The sequence below is a fragment of the Aulonocara sp. 'chitande type north' Nkhata Bay genome, linkage group LG5 (genome assembly GCF_057382095.1).
Source record: "Aulonocara sp. 'chitande type north' Nkhata Bay isolate Kocher_YH1m ecotype deep benthic linkage group LG5, A_spYH_male_GT1.1, whole genome shotgun sequence".
Classification (NCBI taxonomy): Eukaryota; Metazoa; Chordata; class Actinopteri; order Cichliformes; family Cichlidae; genus Aulonocara; species Aulonocara sp. 'chitande type north' Nkhata Bay.
The window spans coordinates 4780652-4797005 of NC_141348.1; the positions used below are offsets into that span (position 1 = coordinate 4780652).

General features: G+C 45.8%; 1 protein-coding gene across 12 annotated transcripts in view; it reads right to left on the bottom strand.

Moving 5' to 3' along the window:
- The window catches only part of LOC147329745 (neurofascin-like), a 51849-nt gene that overhangs the window by 11755 nt on the left and 23740 nt on the right, over positions 1 to 16354 (bottom strand). For 8 of the 12 annotated variants that reach the window (XR_015128995.1, XR_015128997.1, XR_015128996.1 and 5 more), the window contains 4 exons: positions 15114 to 15140; positions 8958 to 9185; positions 6617 to 6739; positions 1481 to 1627 (listed from right to left, as the gene is read on the bottom strand). The exons of 1 other annotated variant lie outside the window; for it this stretch is intronic. Coding sequence is in view for 8 of the 11 variants with exons in the window: in XM_086291026.1 (XP_086147152.1) it covers positions 1481 to 1627; positions 6617 to 6739; positions 8958 to 9185; positions 15114 to 15140 (525 nt within the window). In the remaining 3 variants the exon portion in view is untranslated. The remainder of the gene's footprint in view (positions 1 to 1480; positions 1628 to 6616; positions 6740 to 8957; positions 9186 to 15113; positions 15141 to 16354) is intronic. 3 more of the 12 variants (XM_086291030.1, XM_086291033.1, XM_086291034.1) reach the window with 3 other exon arrangements.

Here is a 16354-nt window from a genome sequence, read left to right on the forward strand (position 1 = left end):
CCAGCTTCCTTCAGCCAAAGGCTCAGAAACTGTGACAGGAGGAGGTCTGCAGACCCAGAGACACGACTGAATCAGAGGACAAGTTTCTGAGAGTTAACAGCTGTGTGATGGCGGCTCACAGGACAACAGCTTCAAGCAGTTTAATCGTGGTCGTAGTGAGAAAGTCTCAGTTTCAGCTGTGAAGAGAAACTTCGAGCTGCAGGTTTGACAGGACGAGTTGCAGCAAGAAAGCCAGACGTCAGAATGAGACAAAGAGGCTCGTCTGGGCCATGAAACACCGACACTGGACTACTGAAGGGGCTGTTTTGGTGGATCCAAGGTCAGTGACTTGTACACAGTGAGAGGCCCCCTGAACCAAAACAGCTACCACAGCACCCTGCAGCCCCATCAACCACCCAAAACATAAGTGCCAGAGCTGTTTTCAGAGTGCAATGAGGCATTAAAATAGTGGTGTTCTAAAACTTTGGACCAGTAACATATATCTGCATATATATACAGATATATGTACTAGAGATGGACCGATCCGATATTACGTATCAGTCTGATACTGACCTAAATTACTGGATCGGATATCAGAGAAAAATAAAAAATGTAATCCGATCCATTAAATATCAAAAAAGCACCTCACAAAACTTGTGACAACGTGCAAGAAAGATGTTGAATCTATTTAATTATTCTTGAAAAATAATTGATTTCTGTGCATTTTTTTTCACACTGCATCAAATTAAAGTTGATTACGTCGATTAAGCATCATGAGGTGGGGGGTGGTTCCCTATTTTTGTTTTTGCTGGGAGTTGGAACCCTATTAGTTAGGTTGCTTAATATTTATGCTAAGTACTCTTTAAAATACCAGAATAGGAAGGATGGAGCAGGTTTAAGTTGATTAGATTGATCAGTGTTGCTGAACTGTGAAATATTTTGGGTGCAGTGCATTTTTTGCATACAGGTATAACAGAATAGCTTTAGTGTTGTTGTTTATTTAAACTTGAGTATGAACAAAATGCAGCAAGATATTAAAAAAACAGTTTTATTGATTAAAAACACACTATATCGGATTCATATCGGTATCGGCAGATATCCAAATTTATGATATCGGTATCGGACATAAAGAAGTGGTATCGTGCCATCTCTAATTTTTACACACACACAAGACAGAAGCAATAAATATATCTCTTTAAAGTCGAACTTTTTAGTTGGTTAAAAACACAGGGCCGTGAACTACCAGAAGTAAGCACACGATCTAAACTAACTTGTACTTCTTGTCATGTAGATTCCATTTCTAAAGACAAGCCCTCTAAATCTGAGGCATTTCAAATGTAGAAGGTTTACTGCTGGGAAAAAACAAGACAGATATCAATTAAACAAACCGTGACAACCCGCCCTGCACTGACTTAGTCAGTGTAGATATTACTTGTGTCAAATACGTAGAGGAGCCCAGCTGGCTCCCATCCTTGCTCCACACGGCCAGGTGTGGTCTCACCTGCTTTGGTCTTAAAGGTGACAGATTTGCTGCTGACACTGTTGAATAGATGGGAGTAAACTCTCAGGTGATACACGACGCCTGGGATGAGATCCACCACATTAATGGGGGGCTGTTGACTCTTTACATCTTTCTTCGTCTTGTTACCTTGGAAACACAATTAAGAGGCCAATCACACTCCAGGGGTGTGGCCTTCGCTCCACTTTAAAACCGGGCATACAACAGTCTGCAGCATCACAGTGCTTTACAGGGAGACTGCTGTTGTCTGATAGCAGGGTGGCGGTGCTGAACTGAGGCTGATAGCAATGCTGCGACCACAGTGGCCATAAAGATTCACTCATCTCTTTAAATTAGTAAAACATATGGATTAAACAGTATGTATGCCTGGCCACAACACTTTATGAAATTCTCACTTCAGACAATATGTTCTGATTAATCTTACTGTTTTATGGCCCTCTGACTACTTTTTTCTTCAAGGTCAAGTTCCCTGCAGAATCCTGATCATTGCTAGTAGTGGAATAGTGAGGCACAAGGACCACTGTCTGTCAAGCAAAACCACTGGAATACAATCGGCTGAAAAGCATGTTTTAAAACATGTTCAGCACCGTCTTCTGTCAGTACACAACGTTGGTGCTGGTTACCATCAATAGATCTACTCTGCATTAGTTTATGTTCACAAACTAGCAACAAAACCAGTAACTCCGTGGGACATAAGCAGACCTTTGAAATTCTGCGGGGTTTGTCTGCATCGTTCTTTCACAGGAAAGCATTATCAAGATTATCAGGTAAGTTTATACAACTGCGATATTACATTTGTTTCAATGTCTGATACCCTCCATCTCTCTTCAAATAAGACATTTTTAATGTCAACAACACTTTTTACCTGGATAAAAGTCACTTTGCAGCAGCTACTTTACAATGGGAATGTTCTTTTTGGCTGTAAACTACTTGATATTCTTTCATAAAAGTTTAATTTCCAGAAATCATTCTTTTGAAAAATTCTGGAAATCACTTTCGGGCAGCGATCACTGGAAGCGAGTGTGGATCGGTATACTGACTACTTAAAGAAATGATGAACTGTATTGTCTCTATTAACTTCTTAAGGTGCCTCAACAAAAAAGAATAACATCTAAACTAGAAACTTTGTCCACAAGCTGTTGTATGTCCAGTTACATTATGTAGCAGTTCTCGCGTCGGCATATTTCCCCGAGACTTTGTGGAGGTTCCACACCCCTGGAGACTGGATTACTCCTTCACCTACATTTAGGCGAAGGAGACTTTAACACGGAGGCTTTTTCTCCTTCGACCATGCGCATGAAGGTCAGGATTTTGGATCGTGTTTTAATAAGAAACACAGTGAACTGTTTGATGTGCTTGGGAAAAAAAGAGCATATTTTATTATATAAAATAGCGCATATATTATATCATAATTTGCGAACACTTTATTTTCAAGCTAATTGTGCGGCTTGTTGCACCCGGCCTGTCGAGGAAAGGCTGCAGTATTGGGCTCAAGCTAGTTGGTCTCTCATCCAAACAGTCTTCATTTAAAAAGTACTTTGTAGCCCGAACAATGCAGGCAGATTTTCCCAAGTCAGTGCAGCTAGCCAAACAACAAAGAACCGCTGACTGCTTAAGTGATAAAGTGAAAGTGGACAGTATAGGCTTGATTTAAAACCCATTGTTGCAGCTAGGTGCAGAACAAAAGCGACCCCCTTAAACTGCTTTTATTGTCCCTGTTTTTCCCCAGGTTATTGGTTCTGTTACTAGTCAGCTAACAGCAAGTCTATTGACGGCAACCAAACAACCAACCCAGTGACATAAAGCTCCATACTGAGAGAAGATGCTACTAAACAGGATTTTAAAATGTAAGCACTTTGAGTTAAATCTATGTCAGGTGGCAAAACATTGCTCGTCTCAGTTAGACACCAGACCCCCTCCTATCTCTAAGGTCCAGGCAGAAAGCAGTGATGACAGCCTGCACGTTTTCAGCAGAAACACGTCTGTCATGCCAATGAGACACACTCTGAAGAGGCAGCATGAAGTGACATCATGCACCATGCTGTTAGCCACACAAAGTGAAAGTCATCCAACATGGGTGATTACCAAGCCATGCTACAGCAGTCCTCAAACCAGCCAAAGAAAGCACAGACACACAAAGAACATGCTGTTTGACAAAAGTCAGTGAAGTGTTATGAGAAAGGCTTTTTGTCATTTGTAAAATGATATCCATCTGCCACGTCTTTCTTTTGTGTATGTGGCTAAATAATTATCCTCATGACAGTCAGCCCTATTTGAAAACAGTGTATTTAAATGCTAGTTTATTGTTTTCAAGCAGCTGTAAAAAAATCAAAGTAACCCAATCCTTTTCCTAAACAATATATTCTCCACATTCTTTTTTTAAGTATAACAATCAAACATAAAAAGGCAGTTTGTGGCAGTTATTGTGGCTAGCTCTGCCTGATACGTCCCTTAACTCTGGGGACAGGTTGTCCAGGGTTAGTAACCTGTTCGGGCAGTGTGTTGGGACGTGTTCGTGACCTGTAGCGACATGTAGCGGGGCCTTCTCGGTAGCCCTAACCCACCAGCATCAATAATGCACTCCTGTCGTAATGTCGTAAAGTCTATGACCTGACCTACATGCATTCTGTATTGAGTAGAGATAGTATCAATACAATTTCTTCAATGCATTTAAAACCCTGTTGGGATTTGTTTTCTTGTTTTCTTTCTTTCTTTGTTGTTTTTGTAACCGTATAAAGTAGAGTACAACAGCAGAACAGGAGAGACCCGAGGCGGCCGCCGAGCGGAGAGTCAGGTGAACTGAACTTCAAGTAAGAAGTTATGAGCTGAAGTCTATCTGGGTCAGATATAAACCAAGTTTAGGTGCAGTTTATTTTCGTTATGCTGACTTTTTACAGTCAGAGAAAATATTACACCTTTCATATTGAGGTGAAAAGGAACCGTTTGTCCCGGACTTCAGCTACAATGGAAAAAGACACAAAGCTGGAGTTATTCTGTCTTTGCTGCACAGCTGCCTTCTTCTCCTCTCATTCTCCCCCCTCTCTCTCCTGTTGCTACTTCAGTCATGAAACTGATCAGTGATCAGCTGATTGGCTTTTCGCTCTTGTTTGTTTATCACCCACTTTGCGCCAGAAAGAGGAAACCAGCAGAGGGTTGATATGAATGAGTTGAAGTTATGAACTGTTTCTGAGAGACAAATAACACCAGGATCCTTTTCTAAGCAGCTGACAGCTGGTAACTGTGCAGAGGCGGGTCTAGCAAAGGGGGGCAGGTAGGGCATTAACAGGGAGAGGGGGGCACAAAGAAATACTTTTCTTTCTTATTCTCATTTAAACTGTCTCACTTTTATGATATAATTATCTGAATCTTACGACCAAAGTTTTAATCTGATGTCAAACGTATAGAAATCATACATATACCAACAAGACTGTGCATCACTGTCACAGCAGCGTTTGTTTTCATTCAAAGGCTTCATGGCTTTTCCTATAATACCTGGGGGGCCGGTCTCTAGTCAAAATGCCCGGGCCCATTTTTTGTCCCAGTCCAGCCCTGGTACTTCCTGTTTACTGTTGGGTTGTAGTTAGCGCTGGTTAGCTCCAGTAGCTAGCTAATTCTCAATTGGAAACAAACAAAAAAAACTTAATAAACGAAAAAAAATGTGGACTCTTTTGAAAGAGTCTTAATAAAATCAATAAACACACATTATAAACAGCTTTACTACTTTACACGAGTTCATCTTACTCTACAATAGGTTGGAAGAGGTTAAGATTTATTTATATCACTTACTATGTTTTTTGAAACATAGTAAGTAAACATCCCTGTTGTCTCAAAAATGAGAGAAGAAGCGTCTCCTTTGTCTCAGTCAACCTAAAAACAAACACACCCTGGCTGGACAGATCTCCCGTTAGGCCTGCTGTGGTTTATCTTATCAGGGTTACATACACTGTGTCCTCAAACATGACCTACCACGGATCAAGAGTCTGTATGAAAGAAAAGTCTAGATCTCACATCCTGACAGCCTGACAGTGCAGGGATGGGTGAGAGAAGTGGATAGCATCAGACCAATCACATCACTTCCTTTCCTCACACGCAGACATTAATAATTAAAATCTCAGCACAAGTACACAAACACATCTCCATCCTTTCTCTGCTCCAGACTTTATAGACTGGGCTGAGGCAAACAGCAGTAACTGAGATGTCTGATCAGAGCTACCCAATTTTGCTCTGTGAAAAGGTGGGATGATTAAAAGCCAGAGTACACAGCACTTCATACCAAGCAGGTGAGTATGGCAGCCTTGGTGAGCAACAAAGACACAGTTAAACAGCCGTTCAAAGAAAGCAGCCCATCCCAGCGCCGGGCCAACAAAAGCAACGCAAAGAAAGGCAACAGAACTCATAGATCCATGCACATGGTGCACTCAAACAGGCAGAACCAAAGAGTGAGAGGGAAAATAATTTTGCAGATGCTGCCTAAAAACGGCTCTCAGTTAACGTGTAACTGCGAAGTATATGGAACAAAATGTCATCTTTCATCTGAATATAATTACATTGAGATGTACCATTTCTGTTGTGACTAAAATCAATATTATGCTGATCTGGAAAACATTTTCAAGACTGCTACTGCACATCCAGATGTTTTCCTCTCATCCAGTCACATTAAAATCTAACTATAGATTGTGTTACTGCAGCTAAATGATATATTGTTAGGTCTTTTCAAGCTGATTACGTGTGAATTGTTAGCAAAAGAATGCACTTATAAAAAGCAAAAAGGAAGCCAATTTGAACCATCTGACCTCAAGCTTGCACACACAGTATCAAACAGACGTTTATGTTGACTACATCTATTTATTTCATTCTAATGTTCGGTTTGAAGATGCTTATGAGAACTTCAAACCTGGATCCGGGCTCCTCCTTGCCACCAGGCTGTAGTGTCCTGTATTCCCGTAATGTACAAATGGTGTGATAACATTTGGTTTTACCTGTTCAGCTCCACCTACACTCTGCACCTTGAAGCTCCGGTTTTACTTCACTATCCTTGTAGATCTACTCTGTAGTCAGAACATTTAGTTCACAGTTTATATCTCAGTAGCGCAGTTTGAGCTTGGTCTGATTTCTTACTGTCCAGAGTGAACTCTAGTACAAAATCGCTGCTGCTGGCCGGGAAGTTGTGCGTCCAGCTGACTTTAGCGTAGTTACTGTTAGGCTCCACCGTCAAATTCCAGATCTCTCGCCCAGAAGCCACTACACAAGGTAGGGTAGGTGGGGGGTGGGGTAGGGGACAAAGGGTTCAAAGTTGGAAGCAAGAGGCAGAGAGGGCACAGTTACAACAACCACACACAGGGCTCTGTTTGGACCCGTGCAGACTGCTAGCCTTGCACAAGTCTTCCTACAACAAAACAGACTCCATGCTTTGCTCAAAATCAAACTAAGAGCATTAAACTATATTCACCCCCCACCCAAATATATCTGCATAGTTTTTTAAGTTCATGAATGAATGAATTGTAATGTTTACTTCTGAGTTAGCGATTACCGTATTTTCACGACCATAAGGCACACTTAAAAGTCTTAGATTTTCTTCAAAAAGTACGGCGCGCCCTATAGCGCAGTGCGCCCTGTGTGATGTAAGGAGGACGTAGTAGAGAACACCATGAGAACGCTAAAGGGTGAAGTGTGGGCGCAACCCTGAAAATGGCAAAGAGACACGCTTATGAAGCACAGTTTAAACTGAAGGCCATCAGCTACGCGGAGGAACATGGAAATCGAGCAGTGGCGAGAGAATTTAAGATTAACGAATCGATGGTTCGCAAATGGAGGAAGCTAGAAAACAAGCTCCGGCAGGTCAAGAAAACACAGCTGAGTTTCCGCGGACATAAGGCGAGGTGGCCCGAGTTGGAGGAAAGACTCGAGCGGTGGATCATCGAGCAAAGAACGAGCGGGAGAAGCGTTTCGACGGTCACCATTCGGCTAAAAGCAGTTTCACTTTCACTTTTTATGAAACGGTACCATTTTTCCATCCGGACCAGGACTACGGTAGCGCAGCAACTTCCAGCGGATTATAAGGAAAAGCTGGCCATCTTCCGCTCCTACTGCAGCACACCGGCGACAAAAACATCCAGCCCAGCCACATCACAAACATGGACGAGGTCCCGCTCACTTTTGACATCCCGGTGAGTCACACTGTGGAGAAGAAGGGGACCAGCACGGTAGCGATACGCACAACGGGGTATGAAAAGTCTTCTTTTACTGTTGTGCTTGGCTGCCATGCTAATGGACAGAAACTGCCGCCTATGGTGATTTTTAAGCGAAAGACTTTGCCTAAAGAGAAGTTTCCAGCAGGAATCATCATTAAGGCAAATGAAAAGGGCTGGATGGATGAGGAAATGATGAAAGAGTGGCTGAGGGAGGTGTATGTAAGGAGACCAGGTGGTTTTTTCCACGCATCACCATCGCTCTTAATCTGTGACTCTATGCGTGCCCATCTCACAGCCGATGTGAAAAAACTAGTGAAACAAATGAACTGTGAGCTTGCTGTCATTCCGGGAGGCCTGACAAAGGAACTCCAGCCGCTGGACATCGGTGTGAACCGCCCGTTCAAAGTAAGGCTGCGAGCGGCCTGGGAGCGATGGATGACCGATGGAGACCATAGTTTCACCAAGAGTGGAAGGCAGCGCCGGGCGAGTTACGCCACAATTTGCCAATGGATTGTAGATGCTTGGGCTAACATGTCTGCTGGCACTGTTGTTCGAGCTTTCGCAAAAGCCGGCATCGTTTCCGAGGAGCCGCACAGCACGGAAAGTGACTCTGACAGTGAAGAAAGTGAACCTGGCATGTTTGATGGAGATTTAGCGCAGCTGTTCAATTCAGACACAGAGGATGAGGACTTCCATGGGTTTGATTGATGATAAAAATGTGAGTACCAAACTTCGTTTTGCTCCTGCTTTATTTTTAAATACGCACACTTGTATGCTTGTGTGTTGTTGATGATGACGATTACTGGTAATAAAAATGTGAGTACCAAACTCAGTTTTGCTCCTGCTTTATTTTTAAATACGCATACGGTACTTGTATGCGCCCTATGATCCAGTGCGCCTTATGTGTGTGTTAAATACAGTAATGGCACACATAACTGAGACTGCGCCTTTTAGTACAGTGCGTCTTATGGTCGTGAAAATACGGTACTTCAGTCCTAACACTGCCAGTGTCCAAGTACTAATCAAACTACTGAAACTCAAAGCCATCATGTTCTGTGAAATAAACGTTTAGGTTCTCGCTCCTTGACCAGGAAGATATTTGCTGGCTACAACCCAGTATTTTGTAGCAACTCCCCACTTTTTGTGCAGCAGGTACAGCACAGCGTATCAAAGGAAACACTGATGTAGCTTACTGTTCAGGTAGGAGAAGACAGTTCAATTCAAATGGTAGACAGACAGTAAAACTAGAATGGGACAACAGCAAGTACCCAACACATTCTGGTCAATACGCTTGGTGGTGAACAGCATTGGAAGGATGGTAGTGGTTGCCTCAGTAGTAGAAGTGGTGGCAATAGTAGTGGTTGAAGTCGTAGTTGTAGGAGTGGGAGTAGCTGAGGTACTAATGGTTGTAGGAGCAATGGTAGTAGGAGAAGGATAACCAAAAGGAGTAGGAGTAGGAGTGAAACCAGAAGCCACAAAGGAGTCGGTAAGCTCGACTACAAAAGAGGAGGAGAGAGCAGAGGGTTAAAGACAAGGTAGCAGGAACGTCAAACACAACGATGAACAATGACGCACACACACATGCTTACTCGCACACGCATGCATACGCACACGCATGTATACACACACGCATGCATATGCATGAGAAGTCAAAGAATCCCTGAGCAGAAACACTCGAGGAATTCCCTGCAAGATCACAGTCCTCATTTGAGAGCATCTCATTCCAAGGATCCATGCACGTTATTCTTCTGTCATCAGGAGGACAGATGTTGTCTCGTAATGTGTTTCGTCCAAAGTGTTAGGCTACGTGGGACCCAGTGTTTATGCTCTTTGATTCAGGGTTTCTAATGATTTCCTGATTTCTAGTTCTTAGGTCTTGTTCCTCCCTATGATCCTCGTGTCTCATCGACTCAGATAAATTAATAATAAATTAGATAAATAATGCTAATATCATTTGTATTTTTTCACTGTAATCATCTTGAACCTGTTGATATTTATTTGTAATATAAATCGCTATTCTAATGAATTGGTATTTATTAGAATGTATATTTATTGTACTCCTCTTTGAATCGCTACCTTATCGTGGTGGAGGGGTTTGTGTGTCCCAGGGATCCCAGGGGCTATGTTGTCTGGGGGCTTTTGCCCCCTGGTAGGGTCTCCCATGGCAAATTGGTCCTGGGTGAGGGACCAGACAAAGAGCGATTCAGAAGACCCTTATGAAAAGAATATCGAGGGAACAGTTTACCCCGCCCGGGATAGGGTTACCGGGGCCCCGCCCTGGAGCCAGGCCCGGGGAGGGTGCCCGAGGGCAAGCGTCTGGTGGCCAGGCCTTAGTCCATGGGGCCCGGCCGGGCACAGCCCAAAGAGGAGACATGGGTCCATCCTCCCGCAGGCCCACCACCCGCAGGAGGCGCCATAGGGGTCGGGTGCATTGTGTGCCGGGTGGCGGCCAGGAGCGGAGGCCCTGGCGGACTGACCCCCGGCTGCCAAGACTGGCAATAGGGAGATGGAATGTCACCTCTCTGGTGGGGAAGGAGCCTGAGTTAGTGCGTGAGGTTGAGAGGTACCGGCTAGATATAGTCGGGCTCACCTCTACGCATGGCTTGGGCTCTGGAACCAGTCTCCTGGAGAGGGGCTGGACTCTGTCTCAGTCTGGAGTTGCCCCTGGTGAGAGGCGGCGGGCTGGGGTGGGTATTCTAATATCCCCTCGGCTTGCTGCCAGTACGTTGGGGTTTTTCCAGGTGGACGAGAGGGTTTGTTCCCTGCGCCTTAGGGTCGGGGAACGGGTCCTGACTGTCATCTGCGCTTATGCGCCGAGTGGCAGTTTGGAGTACCCAGCCTTCTTAGAGTCCCTGGGGGGGGGGGGTGCTGGAAGGTTCTCCACCTGGAGACTCTGTTGTCCTGCTGGGAGACTTCAATGCTCATGTGGGTAAAGACAGTGAGACCTGCAGGGGCGTGATTGGGAGGAACGGCCTCCCTGATCTGAACCTGAGCGGTGCTTTGTTATTGGACTTCTGTGCTAACCACAGTTTGGCCATAACGAACACCCTGTTCGAACATCAAATCAAATCAAATCACTTTTATTGTCACATCACATGTGCAGGTACATTGGTACAGTACATGTGAGTGAAATTCTTGTGTGCGAGCTTCACAAGCAACAGAGTTGTGCAAAATACAATAATGTAAACAAGCAAAATACAAGAATGGCTACATCTGAAACTAATAAACATAAGAGTGTCCATAAGTGCACGTGGCACCAGGACACTCTAGGCCGAAGATCGATGAACGATTTTGTAATCGTATCAGCAGACCTGCGACCATATGTTCTGGACACTCGGGTAAAGAGAGGGGCTGAGCTGTCAACTGATCACCACCTGGTGGTGAGTTGGATCAGGTGGTGGGAGAGGACGCTGGACAGACCTGGTGCACCTAAACGCGTAGTGAGGGTGTGCTGGGAACGTCTAGCAGAGGCCCCAGTCCGCGAGATCTTCAACGCACACCTCCGGCAGAGCTTCAACAGCATTCCGAGGGAGACTGGGGACATTGAGTCCGAATGGACCATGTTCAGCGTCTCCATTGCCAAAGCTGCTGCATTGAGCTGCGGCCGCAAGGTAATTGGTGCCTGCCGTGGTGGTAATCCCCGAAACAAATGGTGGACACCAGAGGTGAAGGGAGCCACCAGGCTGAAGAAAGAGTCCTATCGGGCTTGGTTAGCCTGTGGGACTCCGGAGGCAGCCGACAGGTATCGACAGGCCAAGCGGAATGCGGCTCGGGCAATGGCTGAAGCAAAAACTCGTGTGTGGGAGGAGTTCGGAGAGGCCATGGAAAAAGACTTTCGGACTGTCTCGAAGAGATTCTGGCAAACCGTCAGGCGTCTCAGGAGGGGAAAGCGGTGCTCTACCTGCACTGTGTATAGTGCTGGCGGAGCGCTGCGGATGTCGACTGAGAAAATTGTCAGGCGGTGGAAGGAATACTTCGAGGACCTCCTTAATCCCACTGACACGTCTTCCGAGGAGGAAGCAGAGTCTGGGGATGAGGGGAATGACCCGCCAATTTCCGGGGGGGAGGTCACTGAGGCAGTTAAACAACTCCTTGGTGGCAGAGCCCCTCGTGTTGATGAGGTCCGCCCCGAGTTCCTGAAGGCTCTGGACGTTGTAGGGCTGTCCTGGTTGACACGCCTCTGCAATGTTGCGTGGAGATCAGGGGTATTATCTGTGGACCGGCAGACCGGGGTGGTGGTCCCCATCTTTAAGAAGGGGGACCGGAGGGTGTGTTCCAACTACAGGGGGATCACACTCCTCAGCCTCCCTGGGAAAGTCTATGCCAGGGTGCTGGAAAGGAGAGTTCGTCCGTTAGTCTAACCTCGGATACAGAAGGAACAATGCGGTTTTCGTCCTGGTCGCGGAACACTGGACCAGCTCTTTATCCTCTCCAGGATACTTGAGGGTGCATGGGAGTTTGCCCAACCAGTCTACATGTATTTTGTGGACTTGGAGAAGGCATTCGACCGTGTCCCTCGGGGTGTCCTGTGGGAGGTGTTGCGGGAGTATGGGGTGTCTGGCCCATTGTTACGGGCCATTCGATCCCCATACAACTGTTGCAAGAGCTTGGTTCGCATTGCCAGCAATAAGTCGGACTCGTTCCCGGTGGGTGATGGGCTCCGCCAGGGCTGCCCTTTGTCTCCGGTTCTGTTCATAATTTTTATGGACAGGATTTCTAGGCGCAGCCAAGTGGCGGAGGGCTTTCGCTTTGGTGGCCTCAGAATCTCATCTCTGATTTTTGCGGATGATGTGGTTCTGTTGGCTTCATCGGGTGAAGGCCTCCAGCTCGCACTGGAACGGTTCGCAGCCGAGTGTGAAGCAGCGGGAATGAGGATCAGCACCTCCAAATCTGAGGCCATGGTTCTCAGCCGGAAAAGGATGGAGTGCCCACTCCGGGTCGGGGATGAGTTCCTGCCCCAAGTGGAGCAGTTCAAGTATCTCGGGGTCTTGTTCGCGAGTGATGGGAGAAGGGAGCCGGAGATCGACAGACGGATTGGGGCTGCAGCTGCAGTAATGCAGACGCTGCACCGGTCCGTCGTGGTGAAGAGGGAGCTGAGTGTAAAAGCGAAGCTCTCAATTTACCGGTCGATCTACGTCCCTACCCTCACCTATGGCCACGAGCTGTGGTTAGTGACCGAAAGAACGAGATCGCGGATACAAGCGGCAGAAATGAGCTTCCTCCGAAGGGTGGCTGGCCTCTCCCTTAGAGATAGGGTGAGAAGTTCGGCCATCCGGGAGGGGCTCAGAGTAGAGCCGCTGCTCCTCCACATCGAAAGGAGCCAGCTGAGGTGGTTCGAGCATCTGACAAGGATGCCCCCTGGGCGCCTCCTGGGTGAGGTGTTCCAGGCATGTCCCACCGGGAGGAGGCCCCGGGGCAGACCCAGGACACGCTGGAGAGATTATATCTCTCGGCTGGCCTGGGAACGCCTTGGTGTTCCCCGGATAAGCTGGAGGAGGTGGCTGGGGAGAGGGAGGTCTGGGCCTCTTTACTTAGGCTGCTGCCCCCGTGACCCGGCCCCGGATAAAGCGGATGAAGATGGAGATGGAGATATTTATTGTATATTTTTTGGTACATTTATAAACTTGAAGGTAATTTTATGTCATTTTGTTTTTAACAGAATGAGGCTCAAATGTAAAACTGTTTTACTGATAACTTCTTACACATAAAGACTGATTCCCAGTCTCTTCCTGACGTGAGGATTACACTTTCATAATCTAACACTGGTATTAGACTGACACGCCGTGGTGGCCGTAACCCACAGACTGGGCACTGACTGGGAAATGGAAAGAGCTCAGTCAGTACAGAGCTAAAATATGTCTGCGTTTTAGTCACTACTAACTCTAAATCTACCCATACATGGTTCATTAGACCTGATCAAAGATACATTTTTCACCCATTTGAGGGAAAGTTGGGAAACAGCTTGGATTGCTTTGGGAAAAACTTTTCTTGCAGACACCTCAAAGAGAAACTATCAGCACTGGTGATAGAATTATAACGAGTGGTTTGATTAACTCAAGTATAATTGTTATTTGTTCTGTCATGACATCAGGAAGGCAGTATACGGTTGCACAGTCACTGCATTTACCATCGAACAATAAGGCATGTGTGTGAACTCTCCCCAAGAGGTCCATTGTAGATCACAGAAACATGATTAGACATAATACGTACAAGATGTTTATACTTCTTAAAGTAGGTATTAGCAGAAGGTGTTATAGTGGCTCTGGTATAGAACGTTTTCATATAAGCAGTCCAGCAGTTTCACTGATTTCTTCTTCAGCTTTTGACACTTTGGAGACTCCTTGTGGAGATCACACACACCTCAGGTTAATTTCACTTGAAAGAAATCTACTGTACCTTCAACTTGAGATTGTATCCAGCCAGTGAAGGGCCCCACTACTGATGCTCCTACCCAAGCACCAACCCCCCCCCCCCCAGCAAGCATGCTTTTATCACCGGGATCAAATCCAGGCATGCCCTCAAACAGCCGTTAGTGCAATATCAGAATGTGCAGGAGAGCTCAGTGAGGTGGGCCGGCTCAGCCAAAAGCTTCTAACAACATTACCTGTGATCTCCTGAACATGCTATTCATCCAGAGAAGAACAGCAATGGATGAAGATGACAGAGCAACATGACTTCTGAGGAATAGTCAAGGCAGCAATGCCAACTGCTGATGGTGTTCGTCTGTCCTGCCCAACACACACCTGTCACACACCTCCATCTTCGGATGCACGTATGTGCATCATCCCTTATTTCCCACACCAAAAACAGCAGTGTCATCATGACACTGTATCCAGTGACAGAGAAGTCATTATCTCCAGCACAAGGTGAACTTGTGTTCCACAGCACACAGAAAAATGCAGCGATGCAGTGATGCAGTGAGATTGTATAGTGGAGGCATGCCATCAGGGATTGGATTTAAAGGTCAGCAGATATATACACTGCCCAAAGGAAGACTACAAGAGAGTATGTACTGATCTAGCAGGACATGAGGGAAAAGTCCAGCAGCTGAATGTGTGAATCCCAGACACAATAAGTGGGAAGCGAGCGTATTCAATCCCCGACAGCAGCTTTACTCTCAGAAAACAATGCTGAGATGCAGGAGAGGCAGGCGAGCAGCACGAACAGCAGTTCAGTCAGGAAATCACTTTGTGACGTCTTAAACCTACGTTTTAGATCATCAAAAAGCTTAGTTTCCAATCGCATCCATTTCTAGGATGATGTTTAAGTCTAATTTTCATTAACTCTGCTTTGCACCTCACCCTGCAGCAGAACTGATTCTTATCAGGCAATGGAGGTGGACTGCACTGCTGTTAGTGTGTGGATGGATAGGCTGGGGTTGGGGAGAAGGTGACAGACATGCTGCACTTCTTGATCCCCTTTACCTAGATCTGTCGTGTCAGTAAAGTTTTCTGCCAATAAAAACAGAGAATGAAAACATGAGAGTTGTAAGACAGACAGACATGGCAGCAAGAAGGTTGCTTCAGAGGTGCACTTCAAAGTGTCCACGGGTTTGTTTCTACATGTGGTTGAGGTAACATGTTGCTCAATTAATATGATCTCACTGCCACTGGATGCAACACACACGTGAGGAGGTGCAGAAGAAGAAATTAGCTAGAAAACATAGAGGACAACAGTGTCTTAACTGTGAGCTGGTCAGTGAGGAATAATACTTATATGATTGTTCCTACAGTCACCTTGAAGCTGTTGACTGAGGGTCAAATTGTTCGTTTCTTACACACAAAGAATGATTCCCAGTCTCCTCCTCCTCCTAATTATTGAGCACTGGTATTGGACTGGTAGTCTGCAGTAGGAGGTACCCAGAAATGGAAAGAGCTCTGCCCATACATCCCTGTTTGAAAGGCAACATCTTCAAGTCTCTGAGCAAGTGGCTAAAATGTAACCATAATAATAATGATCACAGCTCCTTCTCCAGATAACCTCATACTTTACTTTATTAGAGGACTGTGTTTATTTCCTGTCTTTGTTCATCGCACACAAACACACACACACACACACAGACACGCACACACAGACACAGACACACACCATTACTGCCAGTGTCAGCCCTCAGCCTTCTACTAGATGACTTTATGGTGTAAATTTGAAAATTCCTTCTGAACTCATTCACAGGCTTTTTAGAAAACCTGACCTCTGACCTTGAGTTGCCAGGATTTGAACTTGTCTGAGATTTTTAGTAGATGCACCTATGGTATCAATTTGAAATAAAATACTATTACATATTTTTCATGTTAGTTTTTGAAGTTGGCAGTTCGTCTTGTAATCGGAAGGTTGCCGGTTCGAGCCCCGGCTCGACAGTCTCGGTCGTTGTGTCCTTGGGTAAGATACTAACCTCATGTTTGCCTACTGGTGGTGGTCAGAGGGCCCGGTGGTGCCAGTGTCCGGCAGCCTCGCCTCTGTCAGTGCGCCCCAGGGTGGCTGTGGCTACAATGTAGCTGCCATCACCAGTGTGTGTGTGTGTGTGTGTGTGTGTGTGTGTGTGAATGGGTGGATGACTGGATGTAGTGTTTTGGGGTCCTTAGGGACTAAGTAAAGCACTATGCAAATACAGGCCATTTACCATTTGAAGTCCCAGTGAAGGCATAAATATCTGAAAGCATGTCCC